This window comes from Folsomia candida, unplaced genomic scaffold (genome assembly GCF_002217175.1).
Source record: "Folsomia candida strain VU population unplaced genomic scaffold, ASM221717v1 Fcan01_Sc010, whole genome shotgun sequence".
NCBI lineage: Eukaryota > Metazoa > Arthropoda > Collembola > Entomobryomorpha > Isotomidae > Folsomia > Folsomia candida.
The window spans coordinates 5,289,833-5,314,882 of NW_019091202.1; the positions used below are offsets into that span (position 1 = coordinate 5,289,833).

The 25,050-nt window shown below is 39.0% G+C and overlaps 4 protein-coding genes across 4 annotated transcripts; 2 read left to right on the plus strand and 2 right to left on the minus strand.

Moving 5' to 3' along the window:
• Positions 1 to 5,506: 5,506 nt before the first annotated feature.
• LOC118436698 lies at positions 5,507 to 6,254 on the minus strand. The gene is made up of 3 exons (XM_035855235.1): positions 6,127 to 6,254; positions 5,872 to 6,058; positions 5,507 to 5,801 (listed from the first exon to the last, which is right to left on the minus strand). The coding sequence occupies exons 1-3, from the start codon at positions 6,192 to 6,194 to the stop codon at positions 5,538 to 5,540; spliced, it is 519 nt and encodes a 172-aa protein (XP_035711128.1). The 5' UTR covers positions 6,195 to 6,254; the 3' UTR covers positions 5,507 to 5,537.
• Positions 6,255 to 6,262: 8 nt separating this feature from the next.
• On the plus strand, positions 6,263 to 13,709 carry LOC118436696. Its single transcript, XM_035855233.1, has 3 exons — positions 6,263 to 10,487; positions 10,566 to 11,587; positions 11,676 to 13,709. The coding sequence occupies exons 1-3, from the start codon at positions 10,239 to 10,241 to the stop codon at positions 13,675 to 13,677; spliced, it is 3,273 nt and encodes a 1,090-aa protein (XP_035711126.1). The 5' UTR covers positions 6,263 to 10,238; the 3' UTR covers positions 13,678 to 13,709.
• Positions 13,710 to 13,752: 43 nt separating this feature from the next.
• On the plus strand, positions 13,753 to 18,921 carry LOC110854512 (zinc finger protein 664). Its single transcript, XM_022102945.2, has 4 exons — positions 13,753 to 14,704; positions 15,100 to 15,405; positions 15,498 to 15,576; positions 18,169 to 18,921. Exons 1-4 carry the CDS (start codon positions 14,283 to 14,285, stop codon positions 18,589 to 18,591), a joined length of 1,230 nt encoding a protein of 409 aa, XP_021958637.1. The 5' UTR covers positions 13,753 to 14,282; the 3' UTR covers positions 18,592 to 18,921.
• Positions 18,922 to 19,051: 130 nt separating this feature from the next.
• On the minus strand, positions 19,052 to 23,368 carry LOC118436697. The gene is made up of 5 exons (XM_035855234.1): positions 23,098 to 23,368; positions 22,557 to 22,703; positions 21,572 to 22,158; positions 21,170 to 21,406; positions 19,052 to 19,632 (listed from the first exon to the last, which is right to left on the minus strand). Exons 1-4 carry the CDS (start codon positions 23,294 to 23,296, stop codon positions 21,185 to 21,187), a joined length of 1,155 nt encoding a protein of 384 aa, XP_035711127.1. The 5' UTR covers positions 23,297 to 23,368; the 3' UTR covers positions 19,052 to 19,632; positions 21,170 to 21,184.
• Between the last annotated feature and the right edge of the window lie 1,682 nt (positions 23,369 to 25,050).

Here is a 25,050-nt window from a genome sequence, read left to right on the forward strand (position 1 = left end):
GGACTTCTAGCTAGCTCGACTAGCTAGGACTTTTAGCTAGCTCTCCTAGCAAGGACTTATGGCTAGCTCGACTAGCTAGGACTTCTAGCTAGTTATCCTAGGTAGATCTCCTTGCTAGCTCTCCTAGCTGAATATTTCACGCTTTCCACGTACCTAGTATAACTAACCTAACCTGCTCGCTTCGCTCGCTTAAAAACGAACGATATCCCAATACGGGGCATAATTTCGATAATCCATGCTACACTTTGCCCCAATAATCTCATAGTGACGCACTGTGATAAGAAGAAATTATGATTTCCATGATATTTTTACAAAAATCTCAAAGTGCCCCACTAATAGAATAGTGTAAAACGTTTAAAAAGGTAATAAAAAAAATTTTTAGGCGGTAAACATTTTAGGCGTTAGGAAGTAGGCGGTAGGTGTTTAGGCGTTAGGAAGTAGGCGGTAGGCGTTTAGGCGTTAGGAAGTAGGCGGTAGGTGTTTAGGCGTTAGGAAGTAGGCGGTAGGCGTTTAGGCGTTAGGAAGTAGGCGGTGGATATTTTAGGCGTTAGGAAGTAGGCGCTAGGTCTTTAGGCGGTAGAAAGTACCTGGTAGGCGGTAGGAAGCTAGGCGCTAGGCGGTAGGTAGTACATCATACCTCATCATTGGCACGAATTTTATTTCATCTGCTCAACAAAACAAAACAAACTCGGCGCAATGCAAAATGTGAAATGTAGATTTCAATCATAATTTTGCCTGTATTTGATTTAATTCGTGGATATCGTAAGTTAAAACGGTAGAAATAATAGCAAATATTTTTAGTTGTTTTAGTTCTTCATTTTCTTTCTTATTCTGCAGGATTAGACGCCCGTTTAAATTAAAAATGGAAGCTGGAAGTTTAGAATGGAAATGCAAGTTAAAAAGGTTGGTGATTTTCAATTTTTTTCAGAAATTGAAATTACATTCATTTCATAATGTTGCATTAATACCGTAATGGTCCAAAGTCGCTTGCCACTGTGATATCAACGTTAATATATTTTGAATGACGTGACGAACCAAGCTTTGAAATTGTTAGCATTTTAAAAATTGGCAACCAACCATACAATCTTAACGTGAATGTTAACATCGTTAAAATATTTTAACAGCCAAGCTGATAGTCGTTTTAATCCAGTGTTTAATTTCTTCTAACTTTTCTGCATTTTTTTACACTTTGGCAATAAATGGAAGCAGTAATGCCTGCAAAAAACAATGTACTTGCAGTAATTTCTTGTGCATGTTTTTTACACCAAAAAGTGAAATGAACACTGCATTTTTATGCAATGTATGTATTTATTTACAGATTTCAACCCTGCAGCGTGCCCACTTGTTCGTATCACGATCGGCAAGCACCGGACATAACTTATCATTTGTAAGCACCCCATAAATACAAATTTTCCCATCATTTTGCGTTTAATTATTAACTGCGACTTTGTTAACTAAATTATTAATTCAAATTTTAGATTCCCCGTGAGACCAAAGCATGCACATATTCGACACAAATGGGTCGAAGTTATCAGAGAGGCGAGAAACGAGAAAATTTGGGAACCTGGGCCTGACTCGAAGATTTGTTCGCGTCATTTTCACCCATCAGATTTTTGGTTGAATGGAGCACTCCGGAGAAATTTGATCGTCGAAAGGATTCCTTCCCTCAATTTGGGTCATATTTACAAAAGGAGGAAATTTCGGAACATTGCACGAAATTATCTGATAGCTTTAATTCCGATGGGAGACGAATTGGTGAGTATGTATGTATATTTCATATACACAAAAAATGTGTCCCATAAGCTAGAAAAAATTATATGTTTCATTTCAACATGTAAAAAACTTAAGTAAACTTTTTCATTAACCACGTGCACTGTTCTGTTACAAATCTGACATTGTCACGCTACTTGTGACTTGACACAAAAGTTATATTGGTCCGACAAAATTGGCTAACGATATGGTAAAAGTTTAATACCGAGCTGTTCCTACACGGCGTTGCTTATCTTTGTCAGTCTTACATATGTACATGTGTATACCTAAGGATATGTACATATCGATACCGCGTGGTATTATTTTAGTACTTTATTTCCTAGAGTGTGTATCTCAATTTTGATGTATTTTGTGTGAGGAATTCTTCAGATTCCACGGGAGAAAACTTCTTTAACAACAGTTGGACAAGAGTGGACACAACCGACCAACATGGAAAAAGAATTAAACTACAAGATATTAAAATAGAGGACAACGGTGAAGAATGTGTTTCAATTCAACCAGACTGGAATCGCGTTACCTTCGCGCATCCTGTCGACCACCTACCCGACAATTTCGAAATCGTGCCAAACCATTGTGAATATTCTAGTGATGAGGAGGAGGATGACATTGGTCCGGATCCGCTCGAAGGGGTGGGTTACTTTCCAGATAATGAGACTCAAAACTCAGCAACCGGTACAACCCGTGCAAAAGTTAGCTTCGCAGAAGTCGCCAAGATGGTGAACACAGCTCAGGTAATGAAATGACTTAATTGCGTGAATTTAAGGCACCAGGGAAGAATTTGCCGTAAAATCGGGTTGGATTTTTTCCCCTCGATTTCGTCAGTTTATGGAAGTTGGAATGTTGCAAAGCAAAAATCGGCACGGCCTACTTCATTTGGCCCGAGTCAATGACCTACTGACCTACATTACATAGTTCTAAATTTTTGTCCGACTAAACTAACGAGCAGGACGGATAGCCAGACAGACAACCATGACGAGTAGATAAGTCTGGACTCGGACTGAGAACTGAAAATAACTAGTAGAAATCCCATAACCTTGCACACCTCTACTTCCACTACCGGAAGCAGGTGCCCTACTCGTCCATTAAATCGATCTCATGCAATTAACGACCTGCCGGATATTTTATCCATTTAAATTAACCCATGTTTCAATTATTGATAGAGCTGCAGTTGCCGCACAACATGTATCGTACCCGGGTGTAAATCACGTTACGGGGCAACTCCTGGAATATCAATATTCAGGTAATTTAATTCATTTGGTTGTTGTAGCAATTTTGAAATTTGTATGAAGATTTTTTGTTACTCAATTTTTTTAGATTTCCAAAGTCACCCAGAACTCATCAGAAATGGTGGGATTTCATAAGAAGTTTGGTGAACGACGAAAACTGGGTGCACAGTAGTTCTTCGACGGTTTGTTCACTTCATTTCGAAGTGGGAACTCGCAGCCTTGGGGCAAGAAGTCGTTTATTTCCTAACTCGTTTCCAACCTATTGTGTTCATCCGAATCCTAATCCGGAAAGTTAAAAAATTACCCCTGACCAATTTTCTTGGGTAGAAATAGGGTATTTCGTAATATTCGTCGTTTTTCCGTTCATCGGGCCGTCGTATCGCTTAAAGTGGTCTAGATTTCTAGGAAATGAAATACATAATGGGTTGTTATTGAGCTAAATACTTACATATTTAGTTAAATTTATTCATTTGTTAACATCTGAAATTATTGTCATGTATTTTTTGCATTAAGCTAAACCATTACTAGGTATCATCATGATGCTATTATAATTAAAAATATAAAGTTCTAAAAAATAAAAGTATACACAATTTACCACACCCCCGATATCTGTATCAACATTTTCATGTCCCTCACATTCGTATCATACATATTTCTTTTTCATGAGAAAATCCATGCATCTCTTTGTTTTATTGACAATCGCGTCTCATTTTTGACACATTGGCACGAATTTTATTTCATCTGCTCAAAACAAAACAAACTCACTCGGCACAATATTTGCAAAAATTATTGCAAATCACAAATCACATAAGCATTTAATTATTACAATTTCTGTGTATTTCAATTAAACAAATTTTTCTACGTCACCTTCTCTTTGCGAACTTTACGTATTATTTATTTGCAACCATAACAGGTGAACGGTGAGCTAGAAAATGTTTACTTTTCACTTTTGAGGAAATATTAAATTCAAAATACAAAATATGTTGAACATACGACATAATAATTTCAAATTACGATAAATTAATTGAAGTTATAAATATCTATATTTCAGGACAATCATGACCAGCCGAGTGTGCTTTCTCTGTTGTCAAGTCATCGATCCCACAATCCAGGATTTCGCCAAGGAAACCAGAATCTCGACCCTGTGCCAACTTCTCTTATCGTCACCAACTGATAGTCGTCAACTTAAAGTTACTCCACAATTTGAAGAGGATGCCAGCTTCTGCTGTGAATTTTGTCCAGTTTGCGCCCCCGTGATAAGCGAGATGGAGCAAATCCGGTTACAAATGTCCCTCTTGGAGGAGCAAATTGGCCGAAAAATTACTAAAATTCGCGAAATGATGTTACAATCTTCAGGAAGTGGAGGTGACAAAATCAGGAAATTGAGAACCATAATACTTCGAATTACGGGTTGAGTGCAGTATAAAATATTGAGACAATTCACGCAGTCAGTAGTAAACTTGTAAAATAATTTTGCAAACTGTTCCAAAATAACGAGGCTCCTTTGATCTGAGTAACATTACAAAAATTTGTAAGCTGATTTTCATTTCTAATACGTGTAAAAGTTTGGAAGTTTACGGAATTTACGGATTTTACAATGTTACAAAGGCCTGCGTGAATTGATTCGTTGTTTTTTAAATTATATTTAATCGTCTGCATTTGTTTTCAATTCAGAGTCAGAAGATAATACAGACGACAACGTTATGCTGGGTGATGTACAAGTCAAAGTTGAAGAGGACATTGGTCAACCGGATGACCAATTCTTGGACGATAACCATTCCTTATCTCCAACAGCAGATGTGGATATTGATAATAAGGAGGAGATGGATGCCGTAAAAAATGAAGTCGAGGATGACCTCGAGTCCGCCTTCTGCATCATTCCTGATCCGCCAAAGAGGGGAAGAGGGCGACCCCGCACATCTAACGTAACTGATCAGGCACCTCGGTATGTATGATAAAATTGAGTAAATTTGATGAAATATTCATAAACTGTGTGCATGCAACTAAATAATCCTAATTACAAATTATCCAAAGAGATGATAGCAAAAATTTGTAAAATGAATGGGTTATAGATTTTAGCAAACATTTAATACATCATAATTTATGTGCTTTAAAGTTACAAATATTACAAGCAATTTATTTACCACTATTTTATTACTTCTAGGATAAAACGACAAAGAGAAGACGATTCTCCTCCCCCAACGGAAAAACCACCACCAAAACCAAAGCTAACGCCCAAAGAGGAAAATATTGGACCCATCACGTCCGAGACTCGATCCTCTCCTCGAATTAAACAGACCACTCCTCCTCCTTCAAAAGACAACTTTAAAAGTGTCTTTGAAAAGGATAAATCCAACTATAAAACCATGCGTGTAAAATCTTCCAAGTGTACTCCCTACTTTTACAAAGTGTACTCGGACTCTTTCTATGAACGAGCGGGAGGGGGGGGGGGTAGGAACAGAAAATCCAATTCCACTTGTATATGTACTTGTATTTATTTTATGCACGCACTTATTTGTTTATTTCATTTTAATCAATTTATCAAGCATCACCACAAATACATTCGACGAATAATGCAAGTATAATAATGCAGATATATTCCATCAGTCGCTGGAACCAGTTCATCTTCTTTTTCTTCGGTTCTTGCTGTTGCTCTTGTTCCACCCAGGTTTCATCTGCCACGCTAAATTTAAGTTCTTTGATCTGGGCCGACCCCATGAGAGTGTGGAAAACAATTCCCGACTCAGGTTCCGCAATCATTGTTCTGTGCACTTCATTTGAGAACAAATATTCTGTTGGAGGCCCCTGTTCAAAGTTATGGATATTGTTTTTCATTCTTATTACATAGAATTATTTAGCTTCTTAGCATGCTTACATCCAGTTGAAACTTTATGACAACGAACTTCCCAGCCGGTATCCGGACAGGCTGCTGCAGGCGAATTGTTATTGGGATGTCCCGATTATTCTCCTCGACGGTGACGATCCAAGTAGTTTCCGGCAAAAGTTTATCCATGCTTTTTACTTTTGGGACTCGGTCAACTCCGTCAGCCATGCATGTCCAGCTAATTCATTGACAAGCATTAGCTTAATTCGACGTGGCGAATGTACAAGCAAACTAAAAATATCTTACACAGTCAGAAAGCAGCAGCTTAGGTTGCAATATGGATTATATCGCTCTTCTTCATCCCCATACATCATTTCGACCTCAATCGTAATGGCGTAGGTCACCTCCGCAGCCAAAGGAAATTGAACGGTGTAATGTGGGCCGAAGAATTCAATTCCATGAAGTAGGATTTCCTTTGGGCTCATGAGTCTGGAATAAATTGAAAAGGTTAAAAGATATGGATTTCGCGAGCATAATTTATACGTAAATCTTACCCAAAACGGTGGTAAATTCCACCGAAATCTTGGCCAGTGTGATGAACTGGCCTTGGATTCAACGCTGTAAAATTTAGCGTCCTTGGAAGTGTAAATTCAGCTTGTCTTGACATTTTGTAATTGGAACAATAAGATCCGAATCAAAATTTGGATTAAATGGAAATGTATGTATGTAGTATGTAATGTATGCAGGAAAAATGGTACAAGATGAAGGTCTGCAAAAAGACTGACTCGGATAGACAGCAAAAGATGAAGCTGCTCCTTTTTGCCTGTGAATCATTGGATTTCAACAGAAGGAAACTTGATATCATTGTTTGTCATGCAAAAGTCTGCAAGTCTCTCTTTGCTAAAAAGGAAGGCAGGGATGCGAGCTGGGCAATCTTAAGAACACTTTCTTTATTTAGTCTGTCATATTTCTGCATCTTAACATGCTAGAGGACGTAGATATTGATATAGATATTGTTAATGTTAGATAGTAATTTGATAGTAGTTTATTTTATAAGCCAGACTTGTTTCATACTGCAAGTACTCACCACGTCTGGGAATAAAATGAAATGCATTCATTTACTCATGATCAAATTCTCTTCTTTTTCTTTTTTTCGCAGTATATTTCTGCATCTAACATGGATTTTTGTTGTGGTGAAAGCCCACATTCCATGACTGATGACGGGATGGAATGTCCAGATTCATTTACTGGTACCCAACGCCCATTCTCCCATCGCATTGTTTTTAGCAAACTTACTTTGTGCGTCCCACCGTGCTGCTGCGTATCAGCCTTCAGTTTCGCCTGTTGTCGAAACGCCTGCTGTTCTGGGTCAAAATTAGCGTCGTATGATGGAAAATCTAACGTTTTCTGGGAGCGATTTTCTGCGAATTTATAGTTTTCTTGAACTACGCCTTTAGGGTCACCAACATTTAGCGAACCAGGTGAGAGATAGGCCGCCATGAAAAGGTCTGACTTAGAAGGCGTTGGTAAAATCCGTAGTTGTGGTTCGATATTTTCTAATTTCATTTCCCGTGCCCCAGGATGGTACTTGTCGCACGGCTCCCACCCAAGAACCGGCGTATCTGACCCCGTTGGCGTAAACTTTTTCTGCACAAAGTACTCGGAGAATGCTAATTTCCTTATACGGAAATTTTGTAAACTTAGCATTAGAGTAGAAATATCGGCGTTGGACCACCTGCAAACAAAATTTGTTTTACTGCATAAATTACTAAAAGTTTTAAATTACTAAATATTTTATATTACCCAGTGGTATATAAGATCAAAGTCTCCCAGTCTTCCTCAGTTAATTCTTTCAGCAACGAGCTATCCAGTCCCTCTTCAAGTAGAATCCTTCTGTCCAAATCACCGGGAAGAGGGACATGGAAAAAAGTACTAAGGCGTCTCCTTTTCAAATGTAGGAAGTGATTAGTGAATACCGTGAAAGATTTGATTTTCTATTAAAAGCAACATTTCATACCACACTGCTTTATCAATTGCATCAGGATGATTAGTAGCTCAGACGACAACGACAGATTTTTCAGGGCAACTCTGATTGTGAATTAGAATTTCGTCGAATAATTGCAGCCACTCGCCGACTTGGCGTGCCGGTCCATCATGGGAATTATTATCTCTTTCTGGGAGCAAGGTCTCGTTTCATCTGTATATAAATTTTTTAATATAAGTATACCTATGCATATAAGTTTCCCCAATTTCATGCATGAAAATCTGTACCGAAAAACATTAACGTTGGTCCCTTCTCACTAGCAACTTTGAACGCAGCCTTGAGCAATTGCTGCGACTCGGATCACCACTTAGAGGTGACGTCGGAGCTTTTTAGTTGCATGAAACTGAAGCTTAGCCTCTCGGCTAAGCCTCGTGCCAACATAGTTTTTCCTATAAATTGACATGTATGTGTAATTAGAATTCAAACTACGAAGAAAAAGAAGAGTGAAACACACAAATTACCAGTCCCAGGGCTTCCGAAAAAGCAAGCTCCAGAAATCAGAGCACTGGGGGTTGTGGAGTTAGAATGTTGGATAATTCTTGGCAAAACAAGGACGGCATCTATATCTTGTTTTAGTTTATTATAACCCTTAATGGAATCCCACGGCACGGTTCTGGCCTTCCCGTTTTCTAGTATTGTTTCCATGATTTTAGTAAGTTGTTTAAAGTCTTCTGTACTTTTCGTGTGTGGTGATGATTTTTGTTTATGTTCATCCGAGGTTTGCGTGGATGCATCCACCTTGCTAGATAGGTTTGTCTTAGCTAACATCTCACAAATATTTGAGTCGACGAATTCATGCAGAGAAGTTTGTGGTAAAACACAGTTTTCATTTTTTTCTCCAGCATTGGGCACTTCAGGGACAGAGTAAATTCGAATTCTGCTATTCAGTAAAGACTCCTTCGCCTCTTCTTGTAATTCCTGCAAGTAATGTTCTTGTTTACCAAGTGTCTTGAATGCATTTGCCATTTCCTCCTTCTCACAAAGTCCGAAAGAGTAGCGGCCTAAATAAATATAGAATTTAATGTACAAAAATTAGGACTACGCACGATCTAGTACATATTGTTTAATGCTTACATGCAGTCAACTTTCTCTCTGCAACCTGCAAATAATGCAGCGCTACCTCATATCTAGAGCATGAGAAATGACGAGACGCTGTCTCCATCAGCTCCATAGCTTCTTTGTTGTACGATTTTCCCCTTCGTAGAAAGCTTAGATGCACTTGATGACGTTCCACCTTTACTCTTTCTTCGCGGACATGTTTCTTCGGTAAATCAGGCAGTTTCTCTGAGGGGAGTTTTCGGCGAGGGGGTGGCCGTGGTGGCAACGTTGGAGCACCCTGAGCAGTATTTGTTGTTACACCTTGGCAATTTCCTGGTTCCAGGGGCTGTTCGACCGGAAAGGATGACCTGGTCATCTCTCTGAAGCATCGCATTGAATTGTCCCTCATTTCCTGGCAATTTCTTGCGAGGTTGTCGATCCCTATCCTGGGATCAATTCAGTCACGCTGGGACCAATTCATTCGACTCCAAACCTTCACATATATACATACAGTACCAGTTTCATTAAGCTTTACGTATCTAAGTCAAAGAAAATTCTTACATTGTTGAAATTGATTGCACGCGGTCTTGTAGTGCTGGGCTGCTGCTTCGTAATCCTTGCTTCCATAAAGATTGTTACCCTTTTGTAATTCTGCACATGCAGATTGAAACCCCACAATACTGTCGTAATTTTCACCACCAGAACATGCAAATTGGTTGTCCATTTTTAAGGATAATTAAAATAACTATCTGGAGTAAGGATTCTTTCTCCGTATGAATGAGCTGCACAGATGAAATGAGTCATGTATGGAATTTGCAATAACAATTGTATCAAATGTCATCCTTATCCCGATATGCATGCATGTACATACATATGTACACGCATGTATGTACATACATATTTACATGCATGTATGTACATACATATGTACATGCATGCATATGCATGCATCATCTTGATTCATAACTTCTCCAGATCTTTTGTTCATCAGTCTCTTGACTGCACACTACTGATTCAGATAGAAAGCAGATTTTTATTTAGTTTGAAAATGCCCAAAAACACTGGAGTAAGGAAAGTAGACTTTAAAAATGCCCAAAGACAAGTGCAGTGTGGTTATTGTTACAAAGTATTTGTCTTCCGGAATGTGGGCAGGCATTGCGAAGATGTCCACAAAAAAGCGAAGAAGTTTATGGATATTGGAACCAGATCATTAACATTCGTAAGCAAAACTGGTTACATACTATTTCTTTGTACTAATTAAAGAATTAAAAAATAGCGGCCACCCCCAAACCCTGACCCCCTGCCCACCATCGACGCTGGACAAATCGAAGATGAGATGGATTCTGGGCAGAGAGAGGATGTGATGGGCGCTGGACAGAGGCAGGATGAGGTGGGCGCTGGACAGAGGGAGGATGAGGGGGGCGCCGGACAGAGTGAGGATGAGATGGGTGCTGAAAGAGAGATAGACATTGGACCACAACCTGATTATATGGATACCGCACGCTCAGATGCAGATTATGCAGAACTGCCAACCAGCGATAGGGATCCAGGATCAAGTCGAGCTAGCATTACGTCAAACCCCCAGGTAAAAAATATTTCAACAAAGCCAGAGTTATAACTAATATGCATAATTTTTGTCATCGTTTCAACTTTTACTTTGTAGATCTCTACTTTAAACCCTGAATCATCTGCACGAATTTCAAAATTAGAGGAGGAGATGAGTGCATTAAAAAAAGAAAACTGTCAGGTTTTGGAGGTGCTTCACCAAGTTCTTAATAACCAGATCCAAATGAAAGAAATGATGGGACACAATATTTCTGCTCAAAGTCGTGCTCAAAGTTCAACGTCGTTAATAACTCCGCAAAAATCCCACAGCGAGATTGAGGAGGAATATAGGAAGAGCAATGCATCCCATTGCAGAAGCGTTGAAGATATTAAACTCCATTTACCTGTATTTAAGAACCATTATCCAGATGCGGAAAGTGAAGTACCTGATGGCATTAGTTGCAAGTTATGTGCATCACCAAGACCACAACGAAGTGGAGGACATGAAGGAAAAGTAGATGGTGTCTTGCACTATAAATTAAACTCAACATCATTTCCGAAACCTACTAAGCTTCCTTCCGAATTTAAAACCCTGAGGGAGGGAGCAGTCGATCATGTATCCTCTAAAGGGCATTTACAGAAGAAGAAAGTTAATACGGACGAAGAGGAGTACAAGCGCAAAACGGCACCAAAATATTATGAGCGTGGAATGCGCCTGGGGAGGCTAGCTTACAAGTCAATTCATACAAATGCTAGCCAACAATCATACGAGCTCGAATGTGCATTTTCATCAGCAAACGGCCTTGATATCGGCGACCTAAATCACAGTCGCCAGTTTGCTGCAGACATGACACCCTACTTTTACAACATTATTCGATCGGAATTGAGACTTCAGTCTGAATCAAAATTAGATGGGACAGGCAGAAGGAGTCCGTATAGCTTATCGTATGACAAGTACACAACCAATCGCCACACACTAGGAATTGTGGGAGTTAACATGTACAATGGTTCTGGGATTACAACGTTCTTTGGAGCCGCAAAAGAGGTATCAAACACTGGGCATTCTGCCAAAGGGGTCGCTCATCATATTATGGAAGCTGCAGAGAGTGTCCTTGGACCAGTCGAAAATTGGAGAAACAAGTAAGAATACGTTTTATACATTATAAGTCGGCTTCATAATAACGGTCATAATATTGTAGTAAAATTGTAAAATGTGTTTGCCTTCTAGTTATGTTGGATCGACTGCAGACGGTGCTGTAATTCATCTGAATTATCAAAATACGCTTCATAACCTCGTTAACCAAAATCAAGATGCAGGTCAATTTTACAGTGTCAGTCATGATTATGGACACGTACTCGAGTTGGCTGCTGCAGATGCAAAACACCATCCTGCTTGCTCATGGGTTGAACAAAGAGAGAGTCAAATCAGTAATCTGCATAAGCGTCATGGATATGGAAAATCCCTTTATCCCTTAATAGAAACTGCTCAAGCCGGAGGCTATGATTATCGGACCCCTATACTTCCCTCAGCAACGCGATGGGCAACCTATGACCTGGGGGTTTTGGACGCCTACATTTCAAATTATTCCGCCATGTATGCAAAACTCATGGACGAACGCGACAATGATCTTGATGATATGATGCATGTAAAAGCCATTGTGGAAACCACCGGGGCAGCCGATATTATGGAACAAGTATCAAAATGCTCTAGAACACTCCAGCTGCCAGATATTTATCCCTGGCAAGCAGAGGAAGTCATTTCAAAGTACACGAGAAATTTACAGTCAATCTCTGATGGACTTGCAGATGACACCATTTCCGGAGAGAACTTGAATTCTGTAATTGACCCAGACTTTCGACAAAATAGCAAAAACAGGAAGTACACCGGGCAACTAATCCGTAGAACATCTGAAGCCTTGTCCGAAATAGAGAAATATCACACTTATCAAGGAAATGCAATTATGAACAGACAACAACGTCGAGTAGCAAACTCCACGCGAGCCTTCGCTCAGTCGCAGTTAGGTGACAATAATCAGGAAATCGACACTGCTTCTATCATTCAGAGCTCAAGGAAGCAGGTCAGCCTATATGCAAATTGGATGAGAAGAAAAATCGACAAGCGTTTTAATAGCACAAAAGAATCAATTAATACCGAGGCTGCAGAGTTATTCTCTATGAAATCCATTCTGCTACGAGAACGGACAAGTGTACCATCATCACTACATTCATATGCCGACAAGGCACGAAAAAGTGGATTTATTAGTGATGAAGTTGACCTTGATGATTTGGCAGACCAATACTCACAGTTTGCTTGTGATATTCACGATGCAATGAATGACAAATTTCAAACCCTGTCAATTTCGCAGCGACGGGAAACAGAGAAAACCTATTACAATGGCTTAATATTTGGAACGCCAGAACCTAAGCCATACAAGGATGTAAACCACCTTTTGGCCGGTTCGACAATGCGATTATCAAATGAATCGCAGGTTGAGGCGATGGGGAGTGTCATCAAGCAACATTCAAGAGGTCGGCCAAATCTGGGGGTTGACAATCTCAGCAATGAATCTTTTATTTCTTGGAATGGACCGCGACCCACCGTCCAAGCCAACAAACTTGTTGAATATTTATTGAAGAAGGCCTACGGAAGTGATCCATCAGAGTGGAATCTGTCTAGGAGAACAGAAAGGAAAGATAAGATACATTACTATACCACTTCCAAAGTTGTCGATCGAATTAACACAGAGAGTGAGGGCCGTCTCAGCTTTAAACAAAGAGATTTTGTGGAATACGAGAATTTGTTGCATGAGTTGGGAAGCAAACGATGTGAGGCAGTCAGAAAGAAGAACAAAAATGAAGAAATGGCTCAAGAGAAAGCAGAGAAACGCGAGCAAAGAATCCAGTTACGTAATGAACACCTTGATGAACATCCTGATCCAGAAGCCTCATCCGTCATGTACCGCGAAGAAGATGTTGCGGGTACTTCGCGCCCACCTCGTATCCAGAACGAGGAAAGGTTCTCACCCATTTTAGTAGATGATGAGGTTGATGATCGCGACTCTGTTGCAACACGAAGTAGCGCAAGCATGCCAAGGCTGAGACCTATGGTCATATACAGTGATGAGGAAGAGCACGAAGAAAATGAGAAGTCATGCCCAAGCATGGACTATTACGGAGATGAAGACTATTACAGAGATGAAGTAGAACTACGTATCAATCTTGATATGTAAATTGATATGTAAGTTGATATGCAACGTTATATTGCTATTTTTTCTGCGACATAAAGTTCTGAATAACCTATTTATTTTTGGCATAAAGTCACAAAATACGCTGACCTATGTTCCGAGTAATAATTAATTCATACAATTTTACGATTATTAATATTATGTAATCATTTGTGATATGTAAAGGCTGTTGGCTATGATGCAATAAATCGATTATGATAAGTTGATATGAGAATGCAACAAATTAATTCTGTGTGTGGTGTTGGTGTTAAACTAATTTCGTTCCTACCCCCCCCCCCCGCGCCGAGTGTACTCTGTGGACATGTACCCGGGGTCAAAGTGTACTCCCCGCCCAGCGCGTACGCGGTGGAAGGTTTTACATGCATGTAAAAAAAACCCATACTTCCCGACGACTCGGACTCACCGTCATCCGGTGACGATACAAAATCTGAAGCTGTTGACAACGATTGGGCTCCCAACGAAATAGGAAGTAATACCGTCACCGCTCCCCGGAATAAATTGGACAAAAGGAAGAAGAAGTCACCAAAAAAGTGCACCTCTTGCGCCAGAACATTCTTTTCCGGTCTTCCGGTTCCGACCTAAAGCGCCACATGCCAAGTTGCCGTTCTATCGCTTGTTCTGTGCCCACATGTCCATCCACATTTCGCAGCAATAGTGCTCGGAACGCACACTTGAAGGTTACCCACCCAGGCGTCGCTCCCCATCAGTGTTCCCTCTGCAAGAGAAAGTTTGACCGAGAAAACGCCCTCTCTGCGCACATGGTCACCCGGCATGAAAAAGGGGAGAAGAAATTCCCATGCGCAAAATGCGGAAGGAGTTTCGTTCTTCTCGAGAATCTGGACCGCCACGTGAAACTTCATGAGGAAGAAGATATCAAACCGGTAGTTTGCGACGTGTGTGACTCAAGATTTGAGGATGACGAGAAGCTTCAGCGCCATGTCGTGACGCATACAAAACGCTTTAATTGTGACCACTGTGGACAACCTTGTTCTAATAGGCTGGGGCTAGAGAGGTAAAAAATAGTGAAAAATCAAAATCGTTTGATAAATGAAGCGGATTTTGACGAAGCTAGTGTCAATTGATAGCCAATTTAATTAATATTGAATTCGCGAAAGATATGTACTGTCAGGTTTGACGGAGATATTTGCAATTAAGGAAAAGAAAACGCACTCTAAAGTTGACAGAGTTAACCTCGTTAACTTAACGATGTCCAAATTTACTCCTCTGCGGATGCAAATATCTCAGCTTATCCTGAGCATTGCCAGATTTTTGCAAATTTCATACTAGTGTTAATTTTTAATTCTGAAAGCATACATACGCTAAGAGACCCCAATGCGTGTTTTGCTAGCAAAATATTTGCATTACTAAGAAAATTGTTTATATTTTTTCTTAACTATTGTCCCGTAGACACATCCGTCTCCGCCACACCGGAGAAAAACCTGAGAAATGTGACCAATGTGAAGCATCTTTCATTGACCAGCTCGGCCTTCGTCGGCACGTGGCTCGCGTCCACAGTGGGACGAGAGACCACGTGTGCCACATTTGTGGCCTCGGCTTCCGTCTCCCTGACGATCTCAAAAAGCACTTACAAAGGCATGACGAATCCAAAAAACCAACATGTGAAATTTGCCGAGACAAATTTGCGGACCGTGATACTCTCATGTCGCACCACGTCAAGGAGCATGGTGCTGATCCCGTCATCTGCGATGAGTGGTACTTACTTATCAGACATTGTTTTCCATTAAAGCAACCAAACAAAATTTAACCTTATCAATCTAGTAGATTGAATCTACTTATTTCTTTAGCGGTGGAAAGTTTAACAACATTTATTTACTAAATCGACATAAGAAGATCCACACCGGAGAGAAACCGCACAAATGTGAAGTAAGTAAAAAATATGACCCCACACACTTAAGAATTTGGAGACAAATTGTTACCACTGGTATTCAACTATGTACTCTATTTTTTGGTAATGATTAAGCACGTTTGTCACCATCAGTCAGAAAATTAGTCAAAAATTCCTACACGAAACAGACACGTGACATCGTTATTTAAAAAATTGATCATTTTTCTTAGGTGAGGCAAAAGTAACAATGGGTGCCCGCAAAAAAAAGCGTCACCATGGTTACGGCGAAGCCTAAGTATGCATTCGTATACACCCTTTGAAACTGTCGACAAGGCTAGAGCCTAAACGGTTAATCCTACGCAAATGGTGTAAAGAGCAATCGTGCAGAGGAGATTGAGGAGATGCGGTTTTACAGCTTTCCTGATCGAAAAGTTGCATTTTGAGCCTCCAAATTTCAATTTGAAACTTTACAATCAAAATTTGAGACACTTGTGTCAAAGGAATATATGCATAAAACCTGATTTTATTGTGTGAAAATCGGTTATGCATCATTTAAAACAAATCCGATTGAGATCGGTTCAAAACTGAAAGAGTTTTGATGGAGGCATCTAAAACTATGCATGTTGCTAAGCATTCCTCATCAAAATTGCAATGTAGCTGGTTGCTATTAGCAGCCAATATAGCAATTTACTAAAAATAATAGTAGTTATCTTTAAGAAATTTCTGGTATAAAACATTTGACACGCACTTGCTGGTCAGAGTTAGGAAATATCCGATTGGTGATTATTAATCCGGACTAGGGATAATTGTAAATTCTATTGAAAATTTTAAATTTAATAATTAAATTACTTTCTCAAATTTGCTGTCCGTTTTATTGCTATATACGCCACCATGCGTATTTGCATTTTATATTTGAATATCCTACACATACTTTGGTTTTAAATGTTTATGTCGTCATTTCGCAATTTAAAATCCAGTCCTTAATCACAAAAAGTAATCCAGATTATTTAATCTTAATCCTAAATCCAGGTGTTTCTAGAAAATTAATTAATCCTGGTAAAAAATTACTACCTAATATAGGTATTTTCAACCAACTTTGCATCGAAAGAATAATCAAATCGCATCGCCTGTTTCAAAGAGCCCAGAATATTTGAAGAATAGATTAAAAATTTTGACAAGTGGAATTAATTGTCTGAAAATATGAATCACCTAAAATCCACGAAATAAAATAACTTTAAAAAAGCTTCCTTAGGTGAGGCGCAGCTGAAAGTGAAAAACAAGATTTCTGGCCTTATCTTTTAAATATCTCGTCCCCTCATCATTGTAACAGGAGATGCCCCAAGTAGAACCGAAACGTTAAATCAACGATGCCAATATTAACGTCTTATGGCCTAAAAGTGTCGTTAATTCAACGTATGGCTTGTCCGCTTTTTTCAGGTTGGAATAACGCTGGTGTAGCGTTATAACTAGGTGTTTTTACGTTGCCTCAACGTTAAATGCTAACGTAATTTTAACGTCGTACAATTTCGTTGAAGTTACGTTAAAACCACGTGGTTAACCTTATTTCAACGTGACTTCAACGTAAAAAAGTGGCCAAGCGAAACGTTAAAGTATCATCCAAAGGTTCTAGCTGGGATGGTGGCTTTGCATCACCGCGAGGCCAGTCATTTTACGCTAAGCTTCTGCCAATAAAGAATATGTTCGCAACAATTCGCAACTCGCTGGAAGAAAGTCTAGGTTCACGAATTTCTCAAAATTATCATTTGTTAATTTCTCGTTCGTATTGGGAACTAGTTGTGCTAGTAAATACAATTAGCCTTTAACGTACTACCGCCTCTGGCTTGGTCAATTGTTTAAGTAAATTATTTAAGGAAGAAAATCCTACCTTTAAATTTTTAAAATTCAGTAAAGGTGGTTGAAGTAGTTTGTATAACACATGCAGAAAATTGTACAAGCCAATTAAATTCTGTTACGGGCCATCCATAAATTATGTTGGCTGCCTGAAGTACTGGTTAGCTTGTGAAATAAATTATTTGCTAATCTAATCATATTCATCCTCCGAAATAGTTTTTATAAACTATTTTAAGTTTATAATTCCAAATAATCTGTTTATGCATCAATATATATTTTAATTAGCAATGCTTTAATTAATTTTTAGTGGCAAATGCAATTTTTGTTATCGTTGCGGTGTGTAATAAACGGCGTGATATGTTATATGGCTAAAATGACTGGCCTAGCGGTGATGCAAAGCCACCATCTCCTGTTACAATGATGAGGGGACGAGATATTTAAAAGATAAGGCCAGAAATCTTGTTTTTCACTTTTAGCTGCGCCTCACCTAAGGAAGCTTTTTTAAAGTTATTTTATTATTAAATAGATACATGATTTTTTAACATTAAATCATTGAGTTTTTTTAATAACGGCGCATTAATTATCTGCTTGCTACATGAGATTTTAAGTTAAGTTGTTTACCGGTGATGACAAAACGTCCCTTAATCAATACCCAAAAATTCAGTACTCTAGTTCACACCTAACCGGGTGACGATTTATGTATCTCATACATGTATTTAAATTACTTAGATTTAGATCGAATTAATTTCTAATTGCTTTTCCTATCCTTTATAATGCAGCATTGCAACGCCACTTTTCGCCGGAAGGAACTACCCACCGACCACATTAGGACGCACACTGGAGAGCGACCTTACCCCTGCCCCCACTGCGAGCAAGCCTTCAAACAAAGTAAACATAGAATTCTTCACATCAAACGAATCCACACGCCGGGCTACGTCCCCCCGATCCGATACCCGTGCCCCCACTGCGTCAACGGCTTCGGATCCAATAGTCACTTGCAGGCTCATATTCGCCAAGTGCACACAGGAGAGCGGCCCTTCGCATGCGATCAGTCAGGGTGTGATAAGGCCTTCGCTAAAAAGACGTCGCTTTACATTCATTTGAAGGGACATCACGGCCTCGTGATGGAGAAGAAGCGGAAGGATGTCTTGCCAAGGCGGAAAAGGGACGAATTTCCTCCTGGAGTTGATACACACTCTTGAAAATAATGTTACCCTTCTAACAATTAAATGCACTCTGAATTCTAAATTAAGTGAACTATACTAAATCCAGAGTAAAGTTAGCTTGATAAAGAGTAAAGTTTACTCTGGGTTTAGTATAGTTTGTTTAATCTGGAGTGGACAATGCGGTTAATTTTTAAGAGTGTATTTATAGGAGAATACAAATGGGTAGAATTTACAAACTAACAACGTTTTGAAAAAATTGTCATTATGTAAGCATGTGTAATCGTAATGCTGGATAATTTGTTCATGAATCAATTAAATATACATTTCGATATCAAAGCTTATTTTTATTGTATTTCCTATTTATTTAACGACTTTACAAATAATAATAATTGTTACACAATTTGATTGAAACTAGTATTGATGATCTAGTAATTAATTCCTAAATGATAAATTAAATACATTACAGCGCAAACTTTCTCTTCCGAAATATATTTGAATCCAGACTTTTTTTTAGAAATATGTATGTACATACGTTACAAAAGCATCCAACAAGCCATTTTTTTTTTTAAATATTTACAATATTTTACATGCTGAATGGAAACTTTTAAAATTAAAACCTGTTCAAAAGTATTTCGGGATATTACATAGACTCTGATGAGATGTACTTATCTACACTGTAAATAATTTTGAAACAAATCGTCACCCGCGCGCGGAGGTACTATACTGCTCTATTTTTGGGTAACGATTTAGGAGACAAGACAAAAACTCGTGTATCAAACACACGTGACGTCGTAATTAAAAACATTGAACATTTTTATCTGACAATAAGACTTTTTTTTACATGACAGTATTAATTTTTTTAAAGGACGACGTCACGTGTGCTTGGTGCATGAGTTTTTGACTGGTGATAAAACGTCTCCTACATCGTTACCCAAAAATAGAGCAGTATAGTACCTCCGCGCGCGGGTGACGATTTGTTTCAAAATTATTTAGAGTGTATGTATGCACATATGTACTTATATGACACCCGAGACTGTTATTTGTCGTCACGTGCTACATCGTCGTAGTGAGGAGGTACTGAAATTAGGCCAATAATATTTAGCACATACATACATACAGATTATTTGGCATCGGTTGGAGAAGACGGACGATTTACCCGAATTTATTTAAAGAATTTCATAAATTTGTGCATGCATTGCATGAATCATATTAAATTTATTTATTGTTGGCTTGTGAGACAAAGTTTAGATGTTTAGAAAACCAAATTTTGTTAATTTTACAGCACCTTTCAGAATTTGTTGCTAGCCTACACGCGATATTTGTTTGCCAATGTTGCTGAAGTTGTGATGAATACTCCCAATGAATTTGACTGGATTCTAGCGAAAATGGAAACAAATCCGCACAAAAAAACTAAGGAGTAGAAGGTCACTACTTGTCGGGCCCCGATTTCGATCTCCTTTGGATATGTTGTAGTACTACATGAGTGTAGAAAAAGTGAAAGAGGGTTAGACTCCATGAGCCCATTTACGCCCGCCACACCCCCTCAAAGGCGCCCAAACCCCCAGAGTTGCCGCACTAAAATCATTGCCAAAAATCGAGTTTTGCTCAGATTTGGATGAAATTTACATTTTTGTGATCCCAGATAGTTGCTCTATTATATCCAATAGCAAACTCAATTTTTTGAAATTTCGAATTTTTTCAATACATACCCTTGGTCAGAAAATCTTCGAAAATATTGAAAATTTCAAAAAAGTTGAGTTTGCTATTGGATATGATAGAAGAACTATCTGGGATCACAAAAATGTAAATTTCATCCAAATCTGAGCAAAACTCGATTTTTTGCGATGAATTTAGTGCGGCAACTCTGGGGGTTTGGGCGCCTTTGAGGGGGTGTGGCGGGCGTAAATGGGCTCATGGAGTCTAACCATCCTTCACTTTTTCTACACTCATGTAGTACTACAACATATCCAAAGGAGATCGAAATCGGGGCCCGACAAGTAGTGACCTTCTACTCCTAAGTATGTAGGAGGACATAGCAAATGTCTTACGGCAAGTCACAGCAAGGGAGTGGTCAAAAATGGTCAGGGAAGCTATAGCCAAGGGCTTTTTCAAGTAAGATAAGGTCGCTACAAAATGAGTACTGACATTTAGTTTTAAAATATCCAGATACAAGCGTTTTTCAAATAGTTATGTTTAATCGTCCGTTTAACTTAACCATAGCCTACAATTTGGGCGCAAACCATATTCAACCCAGGTTATTTTTGACCCGTCGCGTCAGTTTGAAAGACCGCCTCTTTGGAAACAACATTCAGTCCGAAACTTTCGCTGATGGGCAAAATTCGAAGAAATTCGGGGGTCACCAGAAAACGCTCGACATTCACGATTAATCAATACGTGAAAAGTCTGAGCTTTTATCCGAAGGAACAGATTTCGTTCGAAAACTTAGCGTTTTCGCGAACCCCAGAATTCCGCGAATTTTGCTTATCTGTAAAGTTCCGCACTGAATATTGTTTCTAAAGCGTTGGTCTTATAAACTGAGGTGGTCAAAAATATTCCGGGTTGAACTTGTTTGGCGCCCCCATTGTATACATGTACATAAATAACACAAACTCACGTGTTTCTATGGATGCTAGAGACTCGCATCGTGACCAAATTGTTGAGTAGGACGGGGGAACAATGACCTCAAGGATGACACTGATCCCGACAGAAATCTCGACAGACGCCCACTAGTGGTTGAACGTTGCGCCCGACTTGGTGTAGGGACTGGCAAACTGCCAGCTCTGACTCTTATTTCTCTAATTAACTCCATAGTTCCGCTAGGAACAGTCTCCCACGGCATAAATATGTTTGCCTAAAGACATCAAATAATCATCACCAATTAGAATGGAATTACGGCTGGAAGTATTTTTTCTCGGCATGATTTCTTTCTCGACGGGAAATGCAAGAAAAAATTGCAAGATAGCAAAATTTCCGAGATCATAAGCAACGCGAAAGCTGCTTAACTATAAGCACTTACATTTACGAAATATTGAATTGTTAATCCGCTACTAGATTTATCCTTTGGCGTCAATTTGATTCCGTAATTTCGCTCAACGAACCATCCACGATGTTTCCGACTGGCACATTTTCCTTCCTGAAGTCCTAGCTTAAACGCCACCAAATTATAGTCCATCGTGTCCCAGACAAACTTTAGGCTGTTAATCAACTTGACAAGTAGCTCGATTTTGTCATCGAGAACGTCTAAATTTGCGAAGAGTGTAAAAAACAGATCTGGGTCCTTGTCTAAGCTATATTTTGGTAGGGATGCAGGCCAAATGGTTAACGATTGATTAGACTTATCGACCATGATGTGTTCAAGCGGGGTAGGAAAGGTGACTAAAGTTTGGTCCGAGACTTTTACAGGGTGATAATCAAGTCTATCATAGCCCCGAGGTGTTCGCGCGAATAGAACTAATGCGTACGAAATTGAGAGATGCGGAGATTCTAAACTTGACATAAGTTTTCCTTGGCCTTGAGGAAGTTGGATAGTAAAGGGAAACGTTGTCTGGTTAAGTTCCAGAAAAAATTGGGGCGTATTTGGCCTTACCCCGGTGCGAAGTAAACCTTAAGAAAGTAATTATTGTGGGATTTGTTATAAAATTTTTAACTAACAATAAAGACGCAAACCATGTTCAACCTAGATTATTTTGGGCCATGTTAGTTTCAAAGAGTGACTCTAACGATTAGTGCGGCACATGCACAGAGAGTTGGGCAAAATTAACGGCGTTACATATTTAGTTATGGAGGCCGCAAGTTATGGATGCCGCAACGCGTAACTACTCCTGCATGGCAAACATTCGGCTTGAAACCCCAGGGTTTTCGCATAATTCTGTCGTGCAAAACTTCCTAAAATTTTGACATCTGCGTAAATGTCGCACTATTTAAATGCCAAATTAATATTGTAAAAATTTATCTGGCTTGCATATGGTTTGGGTCTTTTAATTTCATCCAATTAATCATACCATGGGGTGAACCAGCCACCAGTGCAAAAACTTCCGAGTTGCAGATCAACTCGGAATTCAGCTTTGGATTCAGTTCCTGCATTGGGGACACGCATTTCTCCCGTGACGACGTTATGGTCACCCTTCCTTCAAGTTCTATCGCAAGTGCTGAGAAAGTTGAAAATAAAAAAGTATCAGTATTAACATTTTACGTAATAATATTTACGTAATTAATTCTCTAATTATGTAAGTAGATTTAACCCAAGGAAAATAAATTAGAATCGGAAAACATGACTTTTTTTATAACGTTGTGAAATTTGTGAGACCATAAGAATTTTCCAAATTTTTCCTCATTACAAATGTTTTTAGCTATGAAAATATTTTAAATAGGCACGTTCGACGATAAATTAGACGATCTCGTCCAATATTTATTTATAAAACGGAAACATTCAATTAAAATTTTTAAATCACTGTTTTTGGTGTTCAGTAAATTCCAAATTTTTAGGTGAGTTACACACGAATAGATTAATATTAAACATTCATGCAAATATTCAAATTCTACCGTAAAATGTCCATTTTGGTTGAATGCTATCCGTATTGCTCGTTATTGGCTGTTTCAAATGCACTACTCCACAAATTGTATGACTGCACATGTTTTCGGTTAGAACAATTTCTGCCAATATTGGCTCATTCTCTGTGCAACTTCGTGAAATAAGAGAGTCGACCAAAAATGGAATTCCGACACCGGCAGAAGTCAGCATTTTTTTTCCTTAGCTTATCAAAATGATGAGGAACGAGTTATGTAGAATATCCGCTCCGTTTGTCGAGTTGAGAGAAACTGAGCGTATGTAAAATTTTGCAAATGACGGAACAGAAGGAAATTCTGTATTTCTGAAAAAAACATTATTTATTGTAAAATGGGAATGTTATCCGGTCCAAATTAGGAAAGCTCACGTTAATTGCAATCCGAAGGTAACCTTGGAACTAACAACATTTATTTAACCATGGGTTCCTGTGAATTCCTGCAAGAAAACCATAAAATATTTCAGAAAACCATAAAGGAACTCGTACATATTTACGAATTGGCATTCCTGGGGCCGTGCATATGTTACGTAACGTAAAAGTCGCGATTTGCTACACCCCTTCCATTTATCATGGGTTGCATACATAAGCACGATATTATTGAAGCCTTATTTAGATCCCACTCCACCCCCTCCCGCGTAACGTCATTTATGGAGGGCCCTTTAAGAGGAATAATGTGAATTTCCCATTGCTAAAGTGTTCTGAGAACATGGGATGAGCAAAATTCCAGACTTTTCATGACTTGGCTTTGTTTATTTATTTTAAAAACCATATGTACATCCCTGGTGGATAATCCCAGAGCAGAAAATGTTTATGTGCCTTATATGTACATATATCACCAAGCGACTACATATGTACACATATATATACAGACGTAAAAAAGAATATGTATAACGACGGCATCGGGACCACGTGTGCAGTATGTACATATATGTACATGTGTATTGTATATGCCCATATTGTTCCTTGGTTTAAAAAACTTCAGTTTAATGGTGTTTAGTTGCAACTTGTGGCTAAGTAGCAACTAATTAAACTGACGCTGACCCGATTTTATGCACAATGCATATTCTGCTATTTGTATGTAAATAAATTCCGACTCGGACTAATGGTCCGAAATTGCACATCTAATTACAATAAAATGCCAGATTTAAACATCGTTTACCAGCTGCATATACATATCTGTAATGAGTGCAATTAAGTAGGTGAAAGACTCCTATGAACTTGACAACTTATATACGTACATATGTAAAATGATTGATCGCTGGCGTCATCGCATTGTTAGTAAATACCAAAGTAAAGAGGATTTTGCAGACTATTTACAACTATTTATTTACATTCGTACATACCAAAGTACAATTACTTATTTCCGTATTTAATGGCTTACGCTAGGATGACGTATATAAAATCACTACGTATTCATAGACATTTCCAATACCATACTCGCTTTCTTTCCTTCGTCCAAACGGGTTTACAGGGTAAAAACCCCTTATGTTCCTGGGTTTCCTGGTGTATGTATGTAACAGAGTAATATCATGGATTGACCATTTGCTTAAATAACGCACCGTTCGCCATAAACTTTTTTTTGGAAAAAGTCTCTAACGTAAAAAAATCAAACCATAAGTGGCGTGTTACCATTTGAACTTGGCGCCTGACTCGAGACGGGCTTGACTTACCCCAAATAATGCTTATCGACCTACATCGTGGCCAATTGCGAAACGTGATCCACTCAACGCATCGAGCATCCCTGTACACCGCGTATTGTTTAAAATGGAATGGAAAATCGGGCCGAGCCGTGCCCCTGCAAAATACCTGCCGGAATTTCCGCGCTTATCAAACCCTAACTGCCACTTTATCCTTTCTAATCTTGCCCCTCTTTCTGGTTCGGTGTTATCATCTCCATGTGGCCAAGGATGGCTTACAACATCCCTTTACT

Bases quoted from the DNA above. Each gene is read 5' to 3' on its own strand.
- LOC118436698 (XM_035855235.1), bottom strand. From the start codon at position 6,194: ATGATGTATGGGGATGAAGAAGAGCGATATAATCCATATTGCAACCTA. The intron at 6,059-6,126 runs GTAAGATATTTT...TCAATGAATTAG, and splicing joins AGCTGCTGCTTTCTGACTGT to CTGGACATGCATGGCTGACG. The intron at 5,802-5,871 runs GTAAGCATGCTA...AACTTTGAACAG, and splicing joins TCATAAAGTTTCAACTGGAT to GGGCCTCCAACAGAATATTT.
- LOC118436696 (XM_035855233.1), top strand. From the start codon at position 10,239: ATGGATTCTGGGCAGAGAGAGGATGTGATGGGCGCTGGACAGAGGCAG. The intron at 10,488-10,565 runs GTAAAAAATATT...TTTACTTTGTAG, and splicing joins GCATTACGTCAAACCCCCAG to ATCTCTACTTTAAACCCTGA. The intron at 11,588-11,675 runs GTAAGAATACGT...TTTGCCTTCTAG, and splicing joins GTCGAAAATTGGAGAAACAA to TTATGTTGGATCGACTGCAG.
- LOC110854512 (XM_022102945.2), top strand. From the start codon at position 14,283: ATGCCAAGTTGCCGTTCTATCGCTTGTTCTGTGCCCACATGTCCATCC. The intron at 14,705-15,099 runs GTAAAAAATAGT...ATTGTCCCGTAG, and splicing joins AATAGGCTGGGGCTAGAGAG to ACACATCCGTCTCCGCCACA. The intron at 15,406-15,497 runs GTACTTACTTAT...TTATTTCTTTAG, and splicing joins CCCGTCATCTGCGATGAGTG to CGGTGGAAAGTTTAACAACA.
- LOC118436697 (XM_035855234.1), bottom strand. From the start codon at position 23,296: ATGCTGACTTCTGCCGGTGTCGGAATTCCATTTTTGGTCGACTCTCTT. The intron at 22,704-23,097 runs GTAGAATTTGAA...CAACTTTCTCAG, and splicing joins ACCAAAATGGACATTTTACG to CACTTGCGATAGAACTTGAA. The intron at 21,407-21,571 runs GTAAGTGCTTAT...TGATGTCTTTAG, and splicing joins CAATTCAATATTTCGTAAAT to GCAAACATATTTATGCCGTG.